Source organism: Montipora capricornis, chromosome 6 (assembly GCF_036669925.1).
Source record: "Montipora capricornis isolate CH-2021 chromosome 6, ASM3666992v2, whole genome shotgun sequence".
NCBI classification, from domain to species: Eukaryota; Metazoa; Cnidaria; class Anthozoa; order Scleractinia; family Acroporidae; genus Montipora; species Montipora capricornis.
The window spans coordinates 2,384,272-2,406,771 of NC_090888.1; the positions used below are offsets into that span (position 1 = coordinate 2,384,272).

At 38.2% G+C, this 22,500-nt stretch overlaps 4 protein-coding genes across 5 annotated transcripts in view; 2 read left to right on the forward strand and 2 right to left on the reverse strand.

Annotated features, from left to right (window-relative positions):
• LOC138051282 (adhesion G protein-coupled receptor E1-like) overlaps positions 1–1,987 on the forward strand; it is a 9,864-nt gene extending 7,877 nt beyond the window's left edge. The window contains exon 5 of the mRNA XM_068897459.1: positions 1,512–1,987. Within this exon, the coding sequence (XP_068753560.1) occupies positions 1,512–1,627 (116 nt within the window). The 3' untranslated portion in view covers positions 1,628–1,987. The remainder of the gene's footprint in view (positions 1–1,511) is intronic.
• A 648-nt stretch (positions 1,988–2,635) lies between these two features.
• LOC138051286 (tenascin-like) lies at positions 2,636–16,782 on the reverse strand. Its single transcript, XM_068897465.1, has 15 exons — positions 16,649–16,782; positions 12,511–12,630; positions 10,441–10,608; positions 10,197–10,319; positions 9,586–9,699; positions 9,060–9,191; positions 7,831–7,935; positions 7,251–7,361; positions 6,274–6,405; positions 5,517–5,618; positions 5,195–5,305; positions 4,652–4,783; positions 3,478–3,615; positions 3,044–3,154; positions 2,636–2,869 (listed from the first exon to the last, which is right to left on the reverse strand). The coding sequence occupies exons 1-15, from the start codon at positions 16,776–16,778 to the stop codon at positions 2,745–2,747; spliced, it is 1,854 nt and encodes a 617-aa protein (XP_068753566.1). The 5' UTR covers positions 16,779–16,782; the 3' UTR covers positions 2,636–2,744.
• LOC138051285 (transmembrane protein 107-like) lies at positions 13,670–16,661 on the forward strand. Of its 2 annotated transcripts, none has more exons than XM_068897463.1 (4): positions 13,670–13,850; positions 13,930–13,997; positions 14,292–14,415; positions 15,626–16,661. In XM_068897463.1, exons 1-4 carry the CDS (start codon positions 13,767–13,769, stop codon positions 15,701–15,703), a joined length of 354 nt encoding a protein of 117 aa, XP_068753564.1. In that variant the 5' UTR covers positions 13,670–13,766; the 3' UTR covers positions 15,704–16,661. The 2 variants fall into 2 exon arrangements, with proteins under 2 accessions (XP_068753564.1, XP_068753565.1); XM_068897464.1 differs by lacking the exon at positions 15,626–16,661 and adding an exon at positions 15,123–15,490 and having other exon boundaries at positions 13,673–13,850.
• Positions 16,783–17,175: 393 nt separating the features above from the next.
• The window catches only part of LOC138051284 (uncharacterized), a 9,641-nt gene continuing 4,316 nt past the window's right edge, over positions 17,176–22,500 (reverse strand). The window contains exons 4-7 of the mRNA XM_068897462.1: positions 20,732–20,851; positions 20,281–20,352; positions 18,688–18,774; positions 17,176–17,452 (exon numbers count right to left, since the gene is read on the reverse strand). Of these exons, the coding sequence (XP_068753563.1) occupies positions 17,219–17,452; positions 18,688–18,774; positions 20,281–20,352; positions 20,732–20,851 (513 nt within the window). The 3' untranslated portion in view covers positions 17,176–17,218. The remainder of the gene's footprint in view (positions 17,453–18,687; positions 18,775–20,280; positions 20,353–20,731; positions 20,852–22,500) is intronic.

The following is a 22,500-nucleotide window of genomic DNA, read 5'->3' on the forward strand; positions in this document are numbered from 1 at the left end:
TTTTTCTGAAAGGTAACCAATCAAAAGTTTCGATCAAATCAGTTATTCGCAACTTAGTTGCAAACCGAGAACGAAAGATTGAGAATGGTCGCGGTTAGTTTAACATTGAGTGCGACATTGTTCTCTTCTTTCAAGTTTTTTTTTCAAATTTCACAACCAGTCCTCTTATAGAGTAATTTTTACAAGCCATGCTACGGGGCAAAACCACTATGAAAGACTAGTGAAGCACAACAAGATTTTTTCCAGAAAATTTATCCTAGTTCATCGCCATAATTGTTTACTCCCGCGAGCAAAAAGGTATTTTTAGAATAGGCCATTTTACAGTTGTTTGCTTAGTGACCTAGCCTATGAATGGCTGCGAGGCTGTACGTGACCTTGCATTCATAATGACTCACTGCTTTTTAATCAGGTAAATTGTGTTGTTGTGATCCTAACTTTAAGCCTTGATTCTTGAAAGACATCTGTTTATTTTAACTGGAATCTTCCTTTTTAATGCTCCGCCATCACTAACTTTGAAGGATCGAGGAGAACATGACGTCAAAGACTCACTAGTTTGAGAACGCAATGCGTGTGTACGCGGCTAAATTAATAGGCAGCACGGGTTTTTAGACTTTGAAACTCGTGTTTTGCATATATATCAAGCTGCAATAAGACCATTTTCGAATTCTCACGGCTGGACTGGATCTAGCATGAAATGGAGGCTATTGCGGGCAAATATTTTCAAATGCAAATTAATTTGCCCGCATTAGCCTCTATTTCATGCTAGATCCAGTCCAACCGTTAGAATAGGAAACTGGCCTATTTTAAGCTAGTGAGTAAATGACATCACGTTTTCCTAGATCCAATCGGTCAGTTTGAACGAGAATAATGGCGGACCGTGAAGTCCAAAAACACTCAAAGTAAACAGCCTTTGGATAAAATATCTAAAAGGAGTATTAGTAAGGCTCTCCGTTACTTTGATTTTATTTGCCAGTGCTTTATGTTGTGGACAATAAAGCAAGTTTAGTTACCAGCTAGAGTCAAAATTCATTGCAGTTGAGGATCTGTCACTGGGAAATGGCTGCCTCGAGAGAAACTATATCCAACGACATAATGTAATGGGCCTTTTGCAACTAACGATCACATTGTACAAAATCCGCCATGCTGGAGGGCAAGCTCATTATTATTCCCCCAACGGGACATTAAAACAAAGAGACCTGAACCAGTGAAGCTCGACTTGCCTTTGTTTTAATGTCCCAGTGGGGGAATAATAATGAGCTTGCCCTCCAGCATGGCGGATTTTGTACCATGTGATCGTTAGTTGCAAAAGGCCTATTGTTACGTGACCTCGAATGCTGTTACTGTGATGCAGAACATCGCCGTTGTCGGACAACTACGCATGACTGATTTAAAACTTAAAGAAAGATGCTCTCTGGGATATTTTTGAAATAGTGTTTATGAAACAAAATGAAAGTCATAAAGTATGGTTCATAACTAATCTTACAAGTTTTTTCGTAAATTCAATTTTTCAGTTTCGTCAATGGCACGGGGTATCCAGTCCCCTCTCCGGAGTTCGGTTAGTATTGTATTCATTGGATTGAATGGATTCCTGGCCTTCACAACATCAGTAACCACGCCTGGTGCTTGAGAACAGTGTTTGTAATTTAACAAAGACACATCTGATGGGCTGGGCCTCTGAGTCTTGCGGTAGAAAATTGCCTATTTAAAATGGAAACGTTGTTCTACAACCATTTCAAAAGTAATTTATTAAATCCAGTCACTGATTCAATTATATTTGCTGATATTATATGACTAGGACTCCCTTCACGCAGAGCGGCTACTGTTCTCTGGTTTTCTTTACAAGCAAAGCGGAAATTAACTAATCATTCGCCTCTGGTCAATTTATTAAACTATAACAGATTAGAGTGTAACGTGAAGTGCTAGTTTTCTAGCCCATATGAACCATGTGAGCGTTAGTCCTACCAATGGAAATGGACCCACACAAGGACAGAGACCTCTGCCCAGGGTGGGAAACTATACCCGACCGATTTTAGATTTGGTTAGACGATGTTAGACTTTTTCAGGCAAGAGGGGCTTTGTTTATATTTGTAAAATGTCCCTCGAAGGGTCTGGATAACAGGTCTGGTATGATTCCCCCGGCTGGTAGTTTGCGATTGAGCATTATTTTATTAGCTTCCTCAAAGGCTTGTCATTTTGAAAACTTGTTTCTCAGCTGCAATTTACGACAGTGAAGAGGGGTTACAACAGTGAAAATACTTTGCAATATCTTGGTCCTAAGCAGGAACTAAAAATGAATCAATTTATGACGATTAAAGACACAGACCATGTGTTTCTGTTGACTTTATTTCGCTTTGCCTTTATAAGAAAGAAACGAATTTATAAAAGAAACAAAGTTGTTGAACCTCCTTGCGACGTTAATGCCTGGTACGAAAAGGAACTTGACACGGTTTGTAGTTTTCATGATTTATAGCTATATTCCTAAACTAATAGCCTATAGGTCTGTAAAAACAAGATGTTCCAATTTTTTATCAGGGACCTAAAATACGCTATTTGGTAATTTAAATCTAGTTGAAAAACTCCGTCTACAGTCAAAAGATCCGTATCAGTATCCATATTTAATCTTGCACTCTCAGGGATAAGAGGAATAACATAGAGAGAATTCCTTGTAAGTGACAACAAGTAAGAGAAGATCATTTTTGCAACAAATCATGTGTTCAGAGAGGTCGTGGCCAGTTCCCTAGTGGTCATGATACAAGAGCTTGGTGGCATAGCACAGCAGTTATGAGGAAAATCACGTGGCTGGTGACGCAAAAGGAACAGGACAAGTTGTTACCTTCGTGCTGATGAAAACTAAATCGAGGGACAGGGCCTGTGAAAAGACAATACATCAGAAATTGTAATTAAGTTTCTAAAGGATTTACTAGAATACGGCCACAACATTAAATAAAACCCAACAAGACAGACTGTTTCCATCGATGTAAAATCAGGACGCTTAACTTTTGACTTTTTCTATGCATGGTGTTTGGTCGACGTTAGTAGTTACCTGGTACGCATTGTCCATCGTTGTCCATTTTGTATCCTCTTATGCACTTGCATTCTCCATTGAAGCAAATCGCATGTTGCGTACAGTTGCAATTTTCAATCTTGTTCACCTCTGAAAGAATTGTACACAACTTGTCATCAGTCTGTTTGGACGTGAGACAGTTCTCTTTAGCGTGTGCTTTAGGTGATGACCCAAATGGAAAGGATCCTTTCCTCATCCCAGTCCCCTCGGCTCGATTCGCTCGCGCGGAGCCTGTTCATTGGTTAGAACAACTTGAGATGGCGCGGGAACTGACATAAAACTGAACAAAAATTTGAAGTGAGTTGAAGCAGGAGTGTGCTTCCCTCCTCAACTCCTTTCCTTTACCTCTCCCTCGGTGACAAACTTAAAATAGGCGTTTGCCACGCAAACGGCCGGGCTATATGGGTGCGTACCTTCGCATGTGAAGTTTCGAGGCCCACCAATCATTTTAAGCCCCTCTTTGCATACACACTCGTGCGTTCTATTCAAAGACTCGATACATTTGGTTCCGTTTGGGCAGTGCAGTCCTCTCATATGACATTGGCTTATTTCTGAAGAAAAGACCAAAGCGATTTTTAAAATTAAAAACAATAATATAGAGCGGTTTTCAATTGAGTGTGGAAAGCAATTAGCAAATTGCTTTGGTTTTTCATTATTTCACTCAGTGATTGGTTCAAAATTGTGGCGACACTTTTTCAACCAATCAGAAGTGAAACCAAAACCAATCGTGGCTCGCGCGTGCACATTTTCCCGCCCTTTGTGTCGGCTACTTGTTATTACTTCGAGTTTTGATTGGTTTACTGGATTGTCTTCGACCTTTTTGATTGGCCAAAGTAATTACTTTGGTTTTGGTTTTAGAGCGGTTTTCAATTGAGTGTCGAAAGTAATTAGATAATTACTTTGGTTTATGATTACTTCACTCAGTGATTGGTTCAAAATTCTCGCGCCATTTTTTCATCCAATCAGAAGTGAAACCAAAACCATTTTCCCGCGCTTTGTGTCGGCTACGTGTAATTACTTCGAGTTTTGATTGGTTTGCCAGATTGTCTCAGTCCTTTTTGATTGGCCAAAGTAATTACTTTGGTTTTGGTTTTACGACACTCAATTGAAACTCGCTCTACGACACTCTTTTGAAACTCGCCCTATTGACAAAGAGCTGTTAGGTCTCGCAAAAGCAGAGGAATTAAAAAGAAGAAGATAAAATAAATGTTGATGTAAGTTTAACTCGGGACTAACTAACTTTAATTTTACCTACCTTTTGGAGATTCAGAGAGCTCATTCTAAGGGCGGTTTCCTTTTGTTAGAACTGGCCGGCCAGGCCCATCAATTTGCAAAGAAAATGCAACAATTTGAAGAAAAACTTGCATGATAATACCTCGCATTCTTCGGGAGGAGTGTATATCATCCTCGAAGAGTGTTAATTTGAAAGCGATGTTAGTTCCTCCGAATGCTCGGTCTGGCCGGTAAGTTCTGTCAAATGGCGTGCGCCTTAAGTTTCTACGTCTTCACTCAGAAACCTTGTGGATTGAAATAATGCAAACCATATATACGTACAGAACCTGAAAACCCATTTTACACGAATCCTACCTTCACATTTACCATTGGTTGACATTTTAAACCCCATCAAACATTTGCATGTAGGGGTTTTTGGAGCCACAGGGTCAACAACACAAACTGAGTTATTTGCGCAGCGGAAGTACTCAGGACAGGGTAGAGAATCTGGAAAAAAACATTAAACAGTTTAAGAGGGTTACTGCCAAAAGGAAAGCAGTTACTCTAGAAGTAGAATATACAGTTCTGTGTATACAATTACCTGGCCTTTGAACCAAGGCGAAGCTGGGATTTACCTTGTTTCTTGTGTGAATGCAAACTAGTTAATATCAATACGTCATTGTTTTTATAAGGTAATCATGGAGGTCTGCATCAGACGGAGGTCAACTCCAGTCTCCATTGGCCGTGTTATGGAACACCAAATGGTCTAGTACAGTCACAAGACTTCCAAGCATTACATTATAGTAATTAGTCTTCAAAGCTGCTGGGTGCATTTCGGCTCAATCATTTCTGATTGATGCGTATCGCTATTTACATTCAGTGCCGGGCTCCCAATTCTAAATATCCATTCAATCTCACCTCTGCAGAAAAGTCCATTTCCCGTGAGATTCCCTTTGCAGTAACATCTTCCATAGAAGCACTCAGCATTTTCATGGCACTTGTGCTCTTCGTCACACAGCTGTAGCGGCGCTTTAGAGGAGAAAATCGAAGACAACAACTCAAATATAGTTATGTCGTTTTTCCAAAGGCCATCGATCTGTTTAGTTTCCTATCACTGTTTTTCATGTCAACAATCAGGAAGAATATCAAAATCCGCTGGAGGATTATCCGTAAGGCTCGAGAAAGGCCAAACTCTTGATCTAGAAAATCGATATCGAAGAAAATTTCAGTGACATCTCACCTGATTTGCAGTTCTTTCCTTCCTTGATGAGTTCATCTTTGCATTTGCATACGTCTTCGACGCACTTGGAATACGACGAACAGTGTTTATCGCTAAGGCATTCTACAAGCACAAGCATGTATAAGAATGTAATTCGAAGATGTCAATGTGCCAAGTGTGCAGATTTAATATGATGTTTGCAATGAAATGATTAGAAGTCTTGACATCATGGCAGAGCCTTTTCAAACTGTTTCGTATGTGCGATTTACCCACTGACCATGACCTCAGTCAAGTGTAAACGACGGGATTCACACGAAAACACAAAGGCCACTAACGATAAAGAAATCATGATATGACCATTGGGGACGCCAGCTTGGTTTCAACTTCATCGGAGAGGCTTTTGACAAGTTTTCCATCTCAGTGCGATTTTCACTGAATTGTTGCTCCAAAACTGCTCAAAAAGCTACCAAATAACGGTTTACACCAACTCCTAGCTCCAGAGGGAAGGAGGGGGGGGGGGGGGGGGAGGTACTCCCTCATATGGGCTATATAGGTATGTGCGGCCCCAAAGGGTATGGTTTTTTAGCCGTTTTGGTCTGACATAGGGTATCGATTTTGACCATTAACAATTTGGGTATCATTTGTTCACTCGAGTCTTGAATTGGTTATGTTTTTTAGAAGTAACATCTTCTTCATCATTAGGCGATAAAACTGTCATAACCATTTCCATATGTAATTAACTATGGATCAAATGGTAGTGAGTTGATGTATACCCTACCTACACACTTCCCATTTTTTGCATAACTGTACCCTTTTTCACATCTGCATTTTGGGTTGTCTGGAAGCAGAGGATCCACCAGGCAGGTACCATGACTGCCACATTGGTGTCGGTGAGGACACTCCAGTGATACTAAAAAAAAAAAAAGAGTTAAGTTTTTAACGGTAGTGTTAGTGTTTAACATCGTTGTTTAATAATCTGTTCCAACGCCTAAATGGGGCTTTACAGGTGGAGATCAATTGAATAGTATCGACTATCTGACATCTGATCACAGAGATCCGGGAAGTTTACCATTTGTACGGAAAATCCGGTTGGAATGGAATGCTCGTAATATTATGGAGCAGGATTTTCCCGGTGAGGCGTTTTGCCAGGACCGAGTCTCTCGTGGCTAGAAGAAAACAATGAAAAAACAAAATGGCGAGATAGGACGCAGCTGTTTACAACCTCTAATTTCATTGAATCCTTTTAGGATGCAGCTCTATTGTTTTTGTTGTTAGGATTTGCTTTTGTATCATTCTTTGTGTCCATTGTTTCTGAGCCAATCCCGAGAGCCGTTGTAATGCCTGCGTACTGATCCAAAATGGCGGCTGCATCTGCAGTGTCGAAAGGCGGGAAAAGAGGCGAAGTGAACTGGGTCGAGTGGGAGTTTGCAAATGGTACAGGATTCTGGTTGGAACAGGAAAAGAGGAATACGTCTGAGGATTTACCTCTTTTTCGGAAACTTTCCGGTGGAATGAGCTGTACCATTTTAATTTCCAACCGGAGTTTTCGGCTTTTGTTGATGGTAAACGCTCCGGGTTTGTCAAGGATCATCATCATCACCACCATCATCATATTATTATTTAGTCAGACACGAAAACAGTTAAAGCAAAACGATTTGGGGGTCTGATTAGGCAGAGAGCATTTACGAATTTAGATCATTTGATCCTGAAATTATGAATTGAGGCCTGTACTTTTACAAGATGATATTTAATTACCTCTGCAGTACTTCCCATTACCGGTTGTATTACCCTGACAAACGCATTTTCCATCGAGACATTTCGCCCGTGCATCACAATCTATATCCGCCTTGCACACATGTAAAGGTGCTAAAACAAACAACAAACAAGAAATACCAATTCACTTTAACAGAAAAAAATAAAAAACACAGCATAGTAAAGCTGATAAAGAGGTAACGACAGGCATGATAAACCTAAACGGAGGTACCCAACATTTGTAGCCAATCACAAGGAATAAAAAACGCGGGTTATTCTGTGAACCAATTAGAACTCGACGCACGTGAATGCAGCCGAGTGCGCACATATTTTGCACTGATGTGAGGAACACCAGTCTGACTATGAGCCAATCAGCGCTCCTGTAAGATTGCACCACCATAACTAACACAAGCTAGGGACGTTGTGCCGAAATATTCTCACTGCTTTGAGCTGGAATAAAGCACACTGTTTTGGCCAATTGCAAGGCTTTTTATAAGAGCACTTTTTACAGCTTGCAAGTCGCTGAGAAAGTCTACTAACGTCGATAGCAACAACAGATAGCCTTAGGGTTTCCTTCTCATACCGGGTTTGCATGTTTTCTCATCCTTTATCAGCTCATCCTTACACTTGCATAAGCCATTGTAACACGTAGCATACACCTTGTTGCAGTCTGTATTATTTAAACACTCTGTAAGAGATATTGGACAAGTGATAAAGGAAGAATATTTCGTACTCAACTCACGACTTCAGTTAAATTCAGTATCAGATATGAGGACACTGTTTTATTTGACATGACTTCTCTAAAAGGCCATTTTTCATTTGTTTGCTCAGTGACCCGGCCATAAGTATAAAGTTGCTATGGCTACCGTCTACGTCAAAGCCACAAACAATCGTACGCCACGCACGTGCCACACCCATTTTAGAATATTTAACAATTATTAAATTTTCGACCTCGGATATTGCGTTTCTAGCTTTCTGATTGGTTCACTCAATCTCGGTTATCAGCTCACATACGACCTAAAATTGGAAACCAATTGCGTCAAGTGGTGTTAAGCTGGAAACTGATTGGCTTTAAGTTCCAAGTGTTCAAACGTTCAGAATTTAATGAAAATTTAATAAAACGATTATTCCATTCGCGCTTGTTGGATATGAGACTGTCATAGCCAACTCGGCGCTACACGCATCATTAGCTATTTACGACCTCATCATATCCAACGCACGCTCATGGAATAATTAATTATTCCATGAGCGCGCGATGGATATAAGATCATACGGTAAACAGCCAAAGAGGCTATAACTAGTCTCCTATCCAACAAGCGCGAATGGAATAATTGTTTTATTTAATTCTGAGCGCTTGAACACTCGGCAATTTTTCAGCTTGGCAACACTTGACACAATCAGTTTCCATATTAGGTCGTATGTGAGCTGATAACCGAGATTGAGTGAACCAATCACAAAGCCAGAGACCGTCAATATCAGGGGTCGAAAATTTGATAATTTGCCGTAGCCTGCTGAACAACAACTCAAGTTGGCCGATTTTCATGTTTCGACGATATTGTGAGCGTCTAAAATAGAGAATCTGCCATCTATATTTGTTCGTGTCGTACTCTTTGCTAAAACAGCCTGAAGGCATAATGGCTGAGAGTACCGAGATTGATATAGATCTAAGTGCCTTTAAAATTAATCGTGTTACTGTAATGGCTCGAAAATTTGGTTTATTAACCGAGACGATGAGGAAGCTAAGCAGGTTTGCATCAAGACAAAGCCACAACTAAGGCCTGTTGGCGTCCATAAGAACACAAATAAACTCACCGACGCATTTTCCAGTCTTGGTTTTCCGAAATCCCACGTTACATTTACAGATTGGAGTTTTAGGGAACAACGGATCAATCATACAGGTAGAATGACCTCCACATTTGGAATTTGTTGGGCAGGGCTTTGCGTCTGCAAAATTGATTATGAGTACATATAACTGAAATACTATCCAAGACTGCTTCTTTTGGGATCTCTAGTTAGCTTAAAGATAAGAAAAAAGACTTAACAAAGTGGCTAGTCGGCCTCATTTGACTATACTAACTTTTGCGAAAAGAAATGCCAGAAGCCAGTAACTAATTTTGGGGGGCATAAAACGCGGGAAAACCCACAACCATGTAAAGCGTTTGTGCGATTTAAAGCGCGGGAAATCATGACTCAGTTTGCGGGGCATGGAGACGATAATTTAAGCATCACGGGAATGTGAAATGAACTTGCTCAAAGGGGAGGGGGGGGGGGGGGGAGCATAAAACAAACGCAGGCTTTAGTGACCTCTAGGAAACGACTTGAAAATTTGTCATCTTACCTCTGCACACCACACCATTCCCAACGAAAAACCCATCGCAGTAACACATCCCAGCAACACACTTTCCTTTGTCGGCATGACAATCATCATCTTTGTGGCAACTCACCTGTGGTGCTACAACATGACAAGCAATAAATACAAAAAAATTGCATGAAAGTGAACACAAAAGCATAGAGGGCAGTTTTATATACAGGCTAATTGACTGTCAAACATGATTTTGGAATTTCATTGGTTTTTAATCACTACGCTTGCAGATTGACTTAAAAATATCGTGACTCTTTTTACATACCATCAGGAAAGGAAAAAAACGAAAGGAAAGGAACTTTATTTAAGTGTCGAGTAGTTCCAACGCTGGAGCACTAATTGGGGACACTGTAAACTGAAATTAACATTGAAAGCAAATCAAGTTAAATCAAATGCTAAAACAAATCTGAGTTGGTCGAGTGCGTTTCGCCCCGCTCAACTTTGTTTCGAGTTCTGATTGGCTTCATTTGACAGCCTGTCTGTTGTAAATACTCTGCTGGATTGGTTTTTCGGCACCCAATTGAAACTGAACCCTTTAACACGTGCTATCCAAGGCATTAATAAAAGTAAAGAAGCATCACCCTTACCAGCCTTGCATGTTTCCCCGTCTCCGATCAACTCAAAACGACAAGTGCATCTGTTTTCAACACACTTAGAAAAATGAAGGCAGTTTTTATCCGACAAGCATGTATGCTGTTCCCGGTCATTAGCTGTCAAAACGAAAAGAAATTCAAGCCTGAACGCCATTGGTCAAAAATAGCGCAAAAATGTCTCCCATACAATCATTTTGAGATAAACTCATGTTTCGACAGAATCTAAATGATCTTGTACCTCCACTATCCTTCATACAAGAAGGCATTTGCGGTCTTCCAAAGTACCCGCTGTCACAGCGACAAGCCACCGTCTGTGTTCCTGGTTTTCTTACACAGTGTGAGTTCTTTGATTCTTTAAGTCCGCCGACTTTGCAGGGGTCGGTTTTAAAAGGACATTCAGTCCATTCTGGTGAACGAGAAGTCATATTAAAAAAAAACAAAAACAAAAAAAAAAAAACAAAAATGAGGGAACGCTTAGAAATAGGGTTCAATCTTTTTTATAAAGAACCTTTTTGCTGCGAGCACAGAACACAGCATCTTACCATTCTTAACATTTGGGATTCCTGTGCCAACCTCGTTCCCAGGGTCTCCATTGTCATCGACAAACAGACCCTGCGAACGAGGTTGTTCCTTAAATACCAGGATAATTAACAATTATTCGCCGAAGGCGAAGTCATTAACGGTGAATATTCACCGAGACTAAGTCGAGGTGAATATTCACCTATAATCACTGAACCTGAGGGGAATAATTGTTTTAGTATAAATACACAGGTGATAATTATTTCAAAAAAGAGAAGGAAAAAAAGATTTCAACGCGAAATCATGTAAACTTACAGTGGCAAAACGACTACTGGCAGCCAATTGTCCGTCGAGGTGATTATCGGCTGATAATCCGAGATAGCGAGCCAATGAGAGCGCGCGATTTTGTATAATCACCTGTGTATTTATACTAAAAGTCGATTATTGATGGTTTGCATCTGACTTAACCACTGCCATGTTGATGTACAGAGCAATGCTGTAAAATGCCTTTTGGGAATTTGACTCTATTCTTATTCAAAAATGGTGGGGCCATTTTCTATTGTTTTCATTAACTTCTTCCAAGACAGTTCCGTTTAGAGTAAAGTTAGCAATAAGAGGTTGTCTCTTCTGGGTAATTCGCATTAATTTGCACTTCTGGCCCCAGTTGTTCAAACGATGGATAGCGCTATCCGCCGGATAAATCACTATCCACTGGATAGAGCGGTTTTCAATTGAGTGTCGAAAGTGATCAGCGAATTGCATTGGTTTTGCATTTACTTCACTCAGTGATTGGTTCAAAGTTCTCGCGCCACTCTTTCAACCAATCAGAAGCGCAACCCAAACCAATTGTGGCTCGCGCGTGCACATTTTCCGCGCGCTTTGTGCTGGCTACGTGTAATTACTTCGAGTTTTGATTGGTTTACAGGATTGTCTCCGTCCTTTTTGATTGGCTAAAGTAATTACTTTGGTTTTGGTTTTACGACTTGCTCTAACTCAATTGTTTTTGCTATTGTTTATCTGCTGGATGGCGCTATCCAACGTTTGAACAACTGGGGCCTGAACATTAAATTCCATCCTGTTCTGTCGACGCCAAGTACAAATACATCAATTGATCGTCTGGACAGCCTGAGGACATCAGTCTAAACATGTACTTTCTACAACATAGTGATCATTTGTATATTTTTAAGAAATAAACTATACATTTCCATCGTTAGAGTAACATTCTTGCAGCACTTTTTTCTCTTTTAGAAAAAGCTAGCAGTAAGAACTACGATCAGGCTGAGATTAGTCAAAATTTTAAGAATGCCATACCCAGGATGAGAGTCAGTTAAGAACGTCTTTATTTTTCTAATTTGTTTTTGTGAGTAGTATAAATTAAGGTAAAATAAATTTAAAACTTAAGCCTAACAGGGCAATTAATACTTGGGACATTTTTAACCGATTAACAATGTGGTTATGGCAATTTTACGGAGCAGAAAGTGAAGCAGTAATCCAGGATCACTGACCGCTGACCGATCCATATTGATGATTTTCAGTACCCATGGTACACAATTTAACATCATAATCTTTTAGGATTCAGCTGAGGATTTTCTTATTAGCTACTACCAACCACGTTACGCAGTTAAGATAGTTGCCTTGAGCTGTCTTGAAAACGTTTCATCACTTAATTAACATCCCTCCAGATTCTCGCCCTTCCAGGTTGTTTAGTTGTAAGCGAAAATCACCTTCATCATGATACGCAACCAACCTGCAACTAACCCATATCTTACGGCTCTCAAGATATACTTACGTTCACACTTGGTTTTCCCGTCTCCAAATGCGAAAGGTTTGAGGCAGTGACATTCCCTCCTGATGCACTTTGCTTGTCCTTCTAAGCAGTCTTTGTCGGAATTGCATCTTGCCGGTTCAGCTGCAATGAAAATTCCATTTGACATTGAAACGCCATGACTTTTCTGAATAGAATACACGCGCACTCTAAATAGGTGTTCCACTGAAAAATGAAAGGGTCGTTATCGAGGAAACTCCAGGTTTCTCAACTGATAGACGATCGACGCATTTTTGCAAAAAAAAAAAACAAAAAAAAAAACAACAAATTTCGGCGCATTCCGTTTTGCAAATGACAGCTACCATACAATGAGTTTGGAAATAAGAGGTACAAATTAAGGAGGAACAAAAAAACTTACGATAAGGGATTTGTGAGCCTTCAGGACTGTCGTAGAGCGAAAAGATTACTGAAAGAACCAAAATCTGTCTCGTGTACATTGGGAAAACTCCACGCATTTTTATGTGGCTGAAAACAGAACAACTAAGCTTCTAAATTGGTTCATCAAATGACGTCTCAATTGTGCATGGCCTAATTAACGAAACAAACAATGCGGTGTACCCTTTAATTGAATATAGTATTTTGATAAAGAGCCAATTTTTAGGACCTCAGGAAAATGAAAATCTTGATGGTCCTTGATGTCTCTTTGGGGAGTTGAAGCACGCGACGTTTTTGAGCCACGGACGGGCAACCGGAAATGGACATTTCGCATGGCAGGACAGTACTGTCTCTCAGATTTTTAACCTAATCATCTCTAATGGAGGAAAGATACTTAACAATATAAAGGTGGTAGTGACAAGACAAGTTAAAAGGGAAAACAGCTGACTTCCGGTTGCCGTCCGCGGCTCAAAAACGTCGCGTGCTTAAACTACCTTTTATTTCCTAAATACGAACTTGCGATATAATTATTGTCCGTGTGCATACAGCGATCAAATGGTCGCTGGTTTATACATGTTTTGTATAAAACCCAGTTCTATATGACCAAGAGGGAAAATAAAATCTTTTGTGGTCTTCGAAAAATGATCCGCAGTTACGTTGTTGGTAAAGACTTTTTTGACAAAATCTCCCTTGAACTATGGGAAAATTCTGCTGAAAGTGACCGAGCACCAACTGAAAACTACTGACTGTGAAATGCGAGGCTACATGGCAAACAAAATGGCGACTAAGCTAGCAACAATGTCAATAGCCCTTGACTAGGCCATAAATCTACAAGAACTGCTGAAATGTTCCTCGGAGGTCTAGTGGTGTCGAGATTTCTTAGTCTGCTTGCTCACTTTGTCGTAACTGTCATTATATTTTTATCAAAGGTTTGAGACATTTCTTTATTTACAAAATTTAGTGCCTTTAACTGTCGATGCCAAGCTAACTCACATGCGTAATTTTCAGGAAGCAAATGTCAAAGCTTGTTTGCCGCTCCAGTATACCGAGAGTGAATTTTCAACCAAAGATATGGAGTATGTATCTATTTTAACGTGTGAAAATTATTAGTTTTTGCAAAGTTTGTCTGATCATTTTCTGGAACATACGATGAAGAACTCACTTTATAACAGGAAATTTATATATTGGGAATGCGACCAAGAAACGGCTTTCTAAGCAAAATATGATCCCAATGAATACGGCACAATTCCAAACAAGGCAAAACAATTCTAGACTTAACTGTGATCACATGTGATTCTTTGTGTTGTAAAAATTACAACCGATCATTGAAAATGATGGTGATAGTGATTATATCATGGTTTATGTAATAGGTTGATTGTAGGATTGTCCCTCACTCTCGTGTTTCTTGGTGTGGAATTTGGCGGATTTATTGGTGGTTGCTCTATGTTCAATGGCTCTGCAAGCATGCTTTGTATCCTTCCAGATGCATTAACAGTGAGTGAAAAAAGACAATAAATGTTTTGATTACAAAGGACCAATTGCATTTAAATGTCTAGATAAGAGGACTAGAAATTTAAAAAGAGAGACTTGTTAGAGAAATCTCTTAGAGCAAATTTCTTTAATCAAAGGAACAACTGTGTACATGTATATACAGCTATAATAATGAATAATTTTATGATACTTTAAAGAAATACTTCTATTACTTCACAGTCATGTTACATAATGTAACATTGTAATATATTAAATTCAGTTGTTGGATGCTAGGAATAAAAAGGTAAAGGCTTATGGATGGTCATTTACTCAGTTGCACTCAGAAAACTGAGAAAGCTATTCTTGGCCCTGTTGCTGTTGTTTTAAACTTATTATCAAAAGTTAGGGTCTCTAAGGGCATAATTCGTGTTGTAAGCGGTTGGTAGTAACTTATGCAGACAATGGTCTTGCTTTCCACGATTGAGTTGAACAGAGACTGGCATAAGTGCTCATGATAATCTAACATGCATACTCTGTTAAAGGAAGATAAAGCATTGACGTAATTAAGGCTGGGGCTCATAAAAAAAAGCCCCTCTTTTGAACACGCCCCAGGTCATCTATTAAGTACTTTGGGTGTGATGAACGAAAAACAGGAGCACCTTAAGAAAGTTAGGTGCACTTAAGTTGCTTAAGAAAGTAGAAGTGTTTAGCTGCTTTCTGAACAACTTCAGACACTATGATGCAAATTCCAAGATTGATTGCTGGTGATTGTCACACCAAGAGGCTTAGTGCAATCAGCAACTTCAAGATGTTGGCCATTTACACTGTACCTCCAAGGGAGTTAGTTCGGCTTGATTCTTATCAAAGGATTTGAGCAGTTCTTTACATTTGCCAGTTCTGTCGGACTGCTCATTAAGAAACTGTGTTAAGAAACTAACAATGACTGAATGACTTTATTTTACATGGAGGAACACTTAGCTCAAAAGCTAGTTTGCAGGTTTTCCATGAAAACACATCAAGATACCTAAAAATTCTAAAAAATACTTTAAAAAAATCAACTGTTTACAAAAATCCATCACAATAGCACAAGTCTCTTATAAACAATTATTTGCCTTGACATAAATTAATTTTCATTAGCCATAGCAGCTCATTCCAGCGCTGCTATTTCATTGTCTATGTTTGTAATTGAAGAGTGGGATTGTGACAAGTTTTGGTATGTTTTTGGTTTCTGCAGGTGAGTGTTCTTCACAAAAATAATGTGATGCTCCTTTGTGTATCAAAACCAATGCTGCATTGTAAAGAATACAAGTGATTTGATCTTTTTATTCAAATTATTTACAATCTTATTATGTTTTTTTGAATATTAAATTTATCTTTTGGCTTAGAATGGGTAATTATTTTGCTAGAGTGTTTTCACATGACGTTGTGACGGCCATGTTGGTGTCCCTAAAGCAAGGAACGGCGGCCATGTTGGTGTCTACAACTAATTCTCTGGGAAATGAGCTCTATTGCCTTTTTGTATAATAATTAAATCAATGCGCGTGCTCTGATTGGTCAATCAGCTATGTTTTATTGTGCCGGTAATAAACTCATGGAAAAATCGCGTGTCTTCTGAATTATTATAATATAAAAGCAATAGACCACAGGTTTCTATGGTTTATAGACATGATAAACCACTTGGGATGTTGGAAGAACACTTGACGAATTCGTAAATCACTTGCCTGCGGCTCGTGATTTATGAATTCTTCTTGTGTTCTACCAACATCCCGGGTGGTTTAACAGCCTATAAACCATAGAAACTTGGTCTATTGCTTAAGCAAACATTTTCTTTTGTTTTGGTGGAAAAACAAGGTTACTGATCACACGAGTGAAAACACTCTATAACATAGGCGGATGAAATGCTACATCATCAAACTAATCAAATAACCTGAGGAGATGGGGATATACAAATTTAGCATCCTTGAATAGGTATTACACAGAGACAAGCCATCTTTCTTTGGGAGAAGTCACCAGTCACAGGTTGCAACCTTGTGTCAGTTAATCCATCCCTGAAGAGGCCCCAATTTATGAGTAAAATCATCTGGCATTAGACAGTAAAATCTGTTAGTCTCACCCTCAGGGTTCATTACTAATTATTGACAAGAAAGGCCTTATTATTAGGTACTTTCTTTCAACAGTTTCAGATTTCTGGAACAATCTGTACACAAGTCAAGGGACATCTTTTTATAAACAATCAAAGAAATAAATCCTTAGTTACTTAAGTGTTCTCCTCTTTTCAGTGCCTTTCCAGTTGTCATAGAAATTTTTGTTCTTCTTGGAGTCATTGTATTCCGTGCTGACAGATGACATTGGTGAGACATGTAAAACCAAACTGGCTTGTTGTACATCACTAACTATTGAGTAAATTTGGAAAAAAAAAAATTAATTGTAGGGAGACATTGTAAAATAAATTTTACTACTTAATCTTTTTTTCCATTTTTTGAGACTGTATAATATAAATAATTGGAACTTGGTTGTTCAGGAGCTGCGAGTTTATAGTAATTTTATCATGTATTTAATTAAACATCACATGCAGTCAGTTTTCTCGCTCAGAAAATATACATGTATTTTCAAGGTTCTCTCGCTGTTTTGCTATTTGTTAATGCCAGATTAGATAGTAAGTCACGCCTGATTAGCAAAAGCGCACTGCGAAGAGACCTCTTTCATAGTGCATCTTTATGTTTTAAAATTATTGTAAGAGCAAAAACAGTGAACAATGCAGAACAAGACAGTCACAACAAATAACAAATTTCAAAAAGGCCAATTTCTTTTATTGTTGTTTTGAGTATCATCTATAGTTTGAGCTTCTGTTATTGTTTTTCCCAAGAGTCCTGTATGTGTCCTTGAGCAGTAATTTAGAGCAGTCCAACATAAATTTAAGTTCTTCATCTGTTGGATTTGCATGAGCTTTCCATCTGACAAGTCCATTGCAGTCAACCAGAAATGCGTGACCAACAATTGTGTTCTCCAGAAATTTTTCTTTAATTGGTCTTGCATTGCCATCAAAGCAGAGAAAGTGGTCCTGAAAAATGAACAAAATATTATTTTAAACCCCAGAAAGTTAAACAATGGCTAATAATTTATTAATAGACTAATTTCGATAATAATATATATTAAAATTTAGTCCTAAACAAAAGGCGTGATCTCGAGGCTCTGGGCAATAAACTTATACAAATCCTTTATATTTATTCCCCAGAGCCTCGAGATGATGCCTTTTGTTCAGGACTGAATTCTAATATATCGAAATTGGTCTATTGTATCTCTTCATGGACCATTTACTCCTTGCTCTTTATTGCACCTTTCGTAAACATGCAGACTCTTGAGGTTTGAATTTCAATGAACAGTTTAAGCCTGGTTTTCACAAGTGATGCAATCACACAAGGATCAAAATGTTTCCTCTTCCTTGTGCTTGCGCTTATGTTTGCGTTCACTTGTGTTGTGTAAAAAACGAAACGTACAGCATATAAGCACAAGGAAATTTGCTACAACTGGCCGTGTCTGTCCAATTTAAGGCACTTGTAGCAGATTCCTCCGTGATGGATTTTGGTGCTTGTGCTTGTGCTTTTGCTTGCATTGCTCGTGAAAACCAGTCTTTAGTTTTTCATTGTTGCCAATCACTGTGGCCGTAGTAATGGTTTAGTATAATGATCATAAATGTGAGTGTAAATTATTTAATATTGGTAGAGTAGACGTGGATTCACTTTTAAGCCTGGTCCTGACTCGACATACTGAGACACATTAACTTGTCATTAATATTGGTGTTTTGTTTTAACAGAAGGTAATACATGTACTTGTTAAGAATCTACTGGCTTTGCATATGTTTGCACTGCTAATGAGGACTAGGATTATTTTATCAGCATCTGTTTTTGACATCTCACCAACCAAACTGTTGATACCACTTTCATCCTCAGCCTGGATTTAAAAGGAAAATGCACACATTCTTTCTGAGTTTTTCTTTTCTTTTAATCATTTGCTTGAATAAAATAATTTGTAAGAGAACCAATTTGGAGCTGTAAAATGTATTGCAATCAATCAAAGATCTAAAAATTTATTGTTTAATAGCTGTACCTATTATGAGAGCATACTACATTTAGCTGGCTATTTTTCAGAAGAAAATATTAATCCATTGACACCTCAAACGCCCCACTTGACGAGTATTTTAAAATCGTCTGGCATTATACAGAGTAAAATCTGTTTTGTCTCACTTCCAGGGGGTCAATAGGTTAATATTCATCTTTCACATTTTGTGAAGCTTACGTGTCTCTCTACAGGCCTCTGCTTTCTCAGATTTTTTTCAAACCATCTGCTAAATGGTTTGAAAATCAACCCATCCACTACATTTATCTGCAATTAAAAAAGATGAAATGGAACCATAACTACTGTTAAGTACTAATCAATAGCGTACATTCCAAATAATTATTATTCATTTAAAAAACATAATTTTAAAAATAAAAGCCTTAGGACTTTCAAAACTACAACATGCTTACCTAAAACTAAACAAGTTGTAAGTCATACTGTAATTACACGGATTTAAAACATTTTCATAATTAAAAACAATCTTACAACTTACAGTCTGAGAAAACAACTGTAGATAAAGTGCCCCTAACCCCCCAATTTTTTTTTTTCGTTAAAAGGAATCTTTGCACCTGTTTGAAACGCATTGCGACCATTTTTTTCATTTTTCTAACAAATCCTGCCATTTTATAAAGTAAAGCAAAGTATTTAATAGCAACCATATTTTACGTCGATAACTAGTAACAGTAATTCAACTGACAAACCTGAGATCGACAGTGCGCTCATTTTACTCCCCCCTCTCCACCAGTGCTCCATTTTACGGGTATTTAAAGCTACTTAGCTACACGGAAAGGAAAGAAGTCAAAACAAGGATTCGAAATCCGGGAATTGAACTCAGGACCTCTTTCACCAAGGCCGCGCACTAACCGACTGTGACATCCTTGCTTCTTTATAGCCTTTGAAAGTTGCGAAAATCCAAGCATCTTTTGTTCACGACTGAGTCAGAAGGGGATTGGGTCTATTCCTGATTTGACGTCACAAACTGATTTACATTGCATTAACGCTTTGTAAAAATGCACGCAAAGTAGATTGTGACGTCAAATCAGGAATAGACCCACTCCCTTTCTGACTCGGTCGTGAACAAAAGATGCTTAGATTTTTGCAACTTTCGAAGCCTATAAAATGGCAGGATTTGTTAGAAAAAGGAAAAAATGGCCACAATGCAAAGATTCATTTTAGTGAAAAAAATATTTTGGGGTTAGGGGCACTTTAAATCTCTCAGTTATGGAACATAAAACCAGGTAAGCAGTAGAAAATGGCCCACTTCATTGAGCAATCATTGCTAATAAATCATTTATATGTAACAAAATTGAGTATATAATTTATTGTGAGCTAAAAAATGCACTAAACTGAGAGCTTGACCTTTCTCTAATACACAACGTGAGAGGCAATCAAAATAAATAAATATTATTTATGACTCCTTTTTCAGAATACTATGTACAGTGTGTCTCACATGTTACGCATGAGTCGGGCACTACTAAACCACAAAACAGCGAAACACCAAAAAACTAATTAGGCCTAAACCTTGTTGCTCCTAATTCATTAAGATTAAGATTAGGATGAGGAACAATAACGTTTTAGGCCTAATTAGGCCTAAAACGATGTTTAATCTCAAATCCAACCTTTGTCGGTTAGTATTCAATGTATGGTGGGGTCATACATGGTATTTTGGTGCTTCGTTTCGATGTCTCTTTGTTTAGTAATGCCCACATGAGTCTAACATAATAAAACAAAAACGATTTTTTAAAAGTTATTATGGATTCTTGTGCACAGTACCTCATAACATTGTGCCAGTTGTTCAGAGTGAAAGTTCTCCACAAACGGCAGCCTGTACTTGTCACACATTGCCTGCAAAGTGTACACTGTAAGCAAAGGATTTCTTTTATCGCACTCAGCTACAGCATCAAAGCCCTCAATCCTATTTTATCAGCGTAATTAGTTCAAGTTCCAGTTGTAATTTAAGACCACATTATCTTCAAGATCTTCAGACAGTACATTTTCAGGCTACGAAGGCTATAGAAGGCCTTTAGCTAACAGGAAACCAATAAAAAATTGACAACCTCAATCTCAAATTTCGTTGATAGCATGTAAGCATTTTCAATAACAAATTTTATTCTTAAAAATTTCACATTCAATATTAATGATTATCACTTCAGTGATTCTTCACTTTAATATTTGTATCCTAAGAAATGTACATCAATAAACGAAACAAAAATTAGGGTCATACCTCACCAAAACCTCGAAACCATAACAGCAAGAGTGTGACATGTCCACAAAAAACTCTTTGTAAATCTATCTCTTTTTTGACCAGATTTCTTGCTTTGAGGCCAGGAAAAGGAAGTGAGTCCTGCAATGATAAAATTATTTAGGTTGGCAGAAAGCTCTTGGCTTTGCACAAATGCTAAATAAATACTTCAATTTTTGCCAAGGGTCCTCAAAACCTTAGACCCTAATCAAAATACATATTCTCTAAACTGCTTTCAAAGTTTTGGAACATAAAGAGAATCTGTTCACAAAATCAGAAAAAAAAAATCTTTATTATCCATGATTGTTATTTTCATTCCGTTTTACAACCTTTGTTATGTTTGCGTGTTATGTAAGTGGTGATAAACATTAAAGGAAAATTACATGCTGGTCACTCTCTGGGGTTGAAGCATTGCAATAGACCATAATTATTCGTATTCTCAGTACTGGACTGGAACTAGCTATCATTTGCATTTGAAAAGGTTCCCCCACATTAGCCTCCATTGCAAGCTAGTTCCAGTCCAATACTGATAATACAAATATGGTCTATTGAAGTGCATTACACACAACTGTTGAACAGAATTTTTGTATAATTTGTTCATCGAACAGTCACCAAGCCTTCAACCCATTGACTCCTGATCATCCCTCAATGACTACCAAAATCATCTGGCATTCATTAGACAGAGTAAAATCTATTAAGTCTGGGTTAAAGGGGACATATTTTTTGAGCAGATTTAGAGGTTTTTCATTAATGGGGACATAGTCTTTGAGTGAATCCAGCTGTTGTTAACCCTTTCAGCCCCGTGGGGTTCCCCATTGACGAGTAAAATCGCCTGGCGTTAGACAGAGTAAAATCTATACGTGGCACTTTTGGGAGTTAAAGGGTTAATTAAGCAATTAATTAACAGTCCTAGACTTCTTGAATAAACTGACACAGAAAAATTTGGAAACAAAATGAAAAGTGGTAAATATATTTTTGCTTTCTCAGTCATCATCTGATGATGCCTGGCATGTTTGACTTAGTCTATAAAACATGCAAGAATTATAATTTTAGAAGTAAGAAGAAGCATTAAACCATTGACTCCCAGGGGTTCCCCACTGACGAGTAAAGTCTGGCCGGGTTAGGCTGGTTTGGACGTCAAAGGGTTAACTGCTCAAAATCTGGGGCCAGGCTGGCATGATCTGTCCATAATTTATAACCTGATAATATACATGGAAAAATTTCCCCATTCTGATTGGCTGACAGAAATGCAGCTTTCAGTTAAACCAAAGCAGAAGAGAGGTGATCGACTTTCGAAAGAGATAATCCAGTGCAACAAACCATGAAATGCACAATAGCTAGTAGACAAGAGCCCTAGATGTTGCAAAATTATTTTCATGATTTGTGATACATGACACTAGTGCAGTGCCGACTACATAATCGTGATAAGCCAACTCGAAATGTTCTCAATTATGTACATTATTAACTAAAGTAATAATGTGATTTTTTTTTTGTAGTTTGGAATAAATAAGCACTCGTAATAACCATCTTTTTTTAAGACTAATAACAACGATAACAATATTATTATTATCATTACAACAGCCTTATGAGCTTATGCAGCTGTATTGGTCTTTGAAAAAAAAATTACTGGTTTTCATTTATTCCAAATTGCACTTGAAGTCATGTGATTACCAGTACAAAATACGCCAAAGGTCAGTTACACGTAAAGCTGTGGTGTCAATCACTTTAAAGAATTTTTCAACAGCTAATAT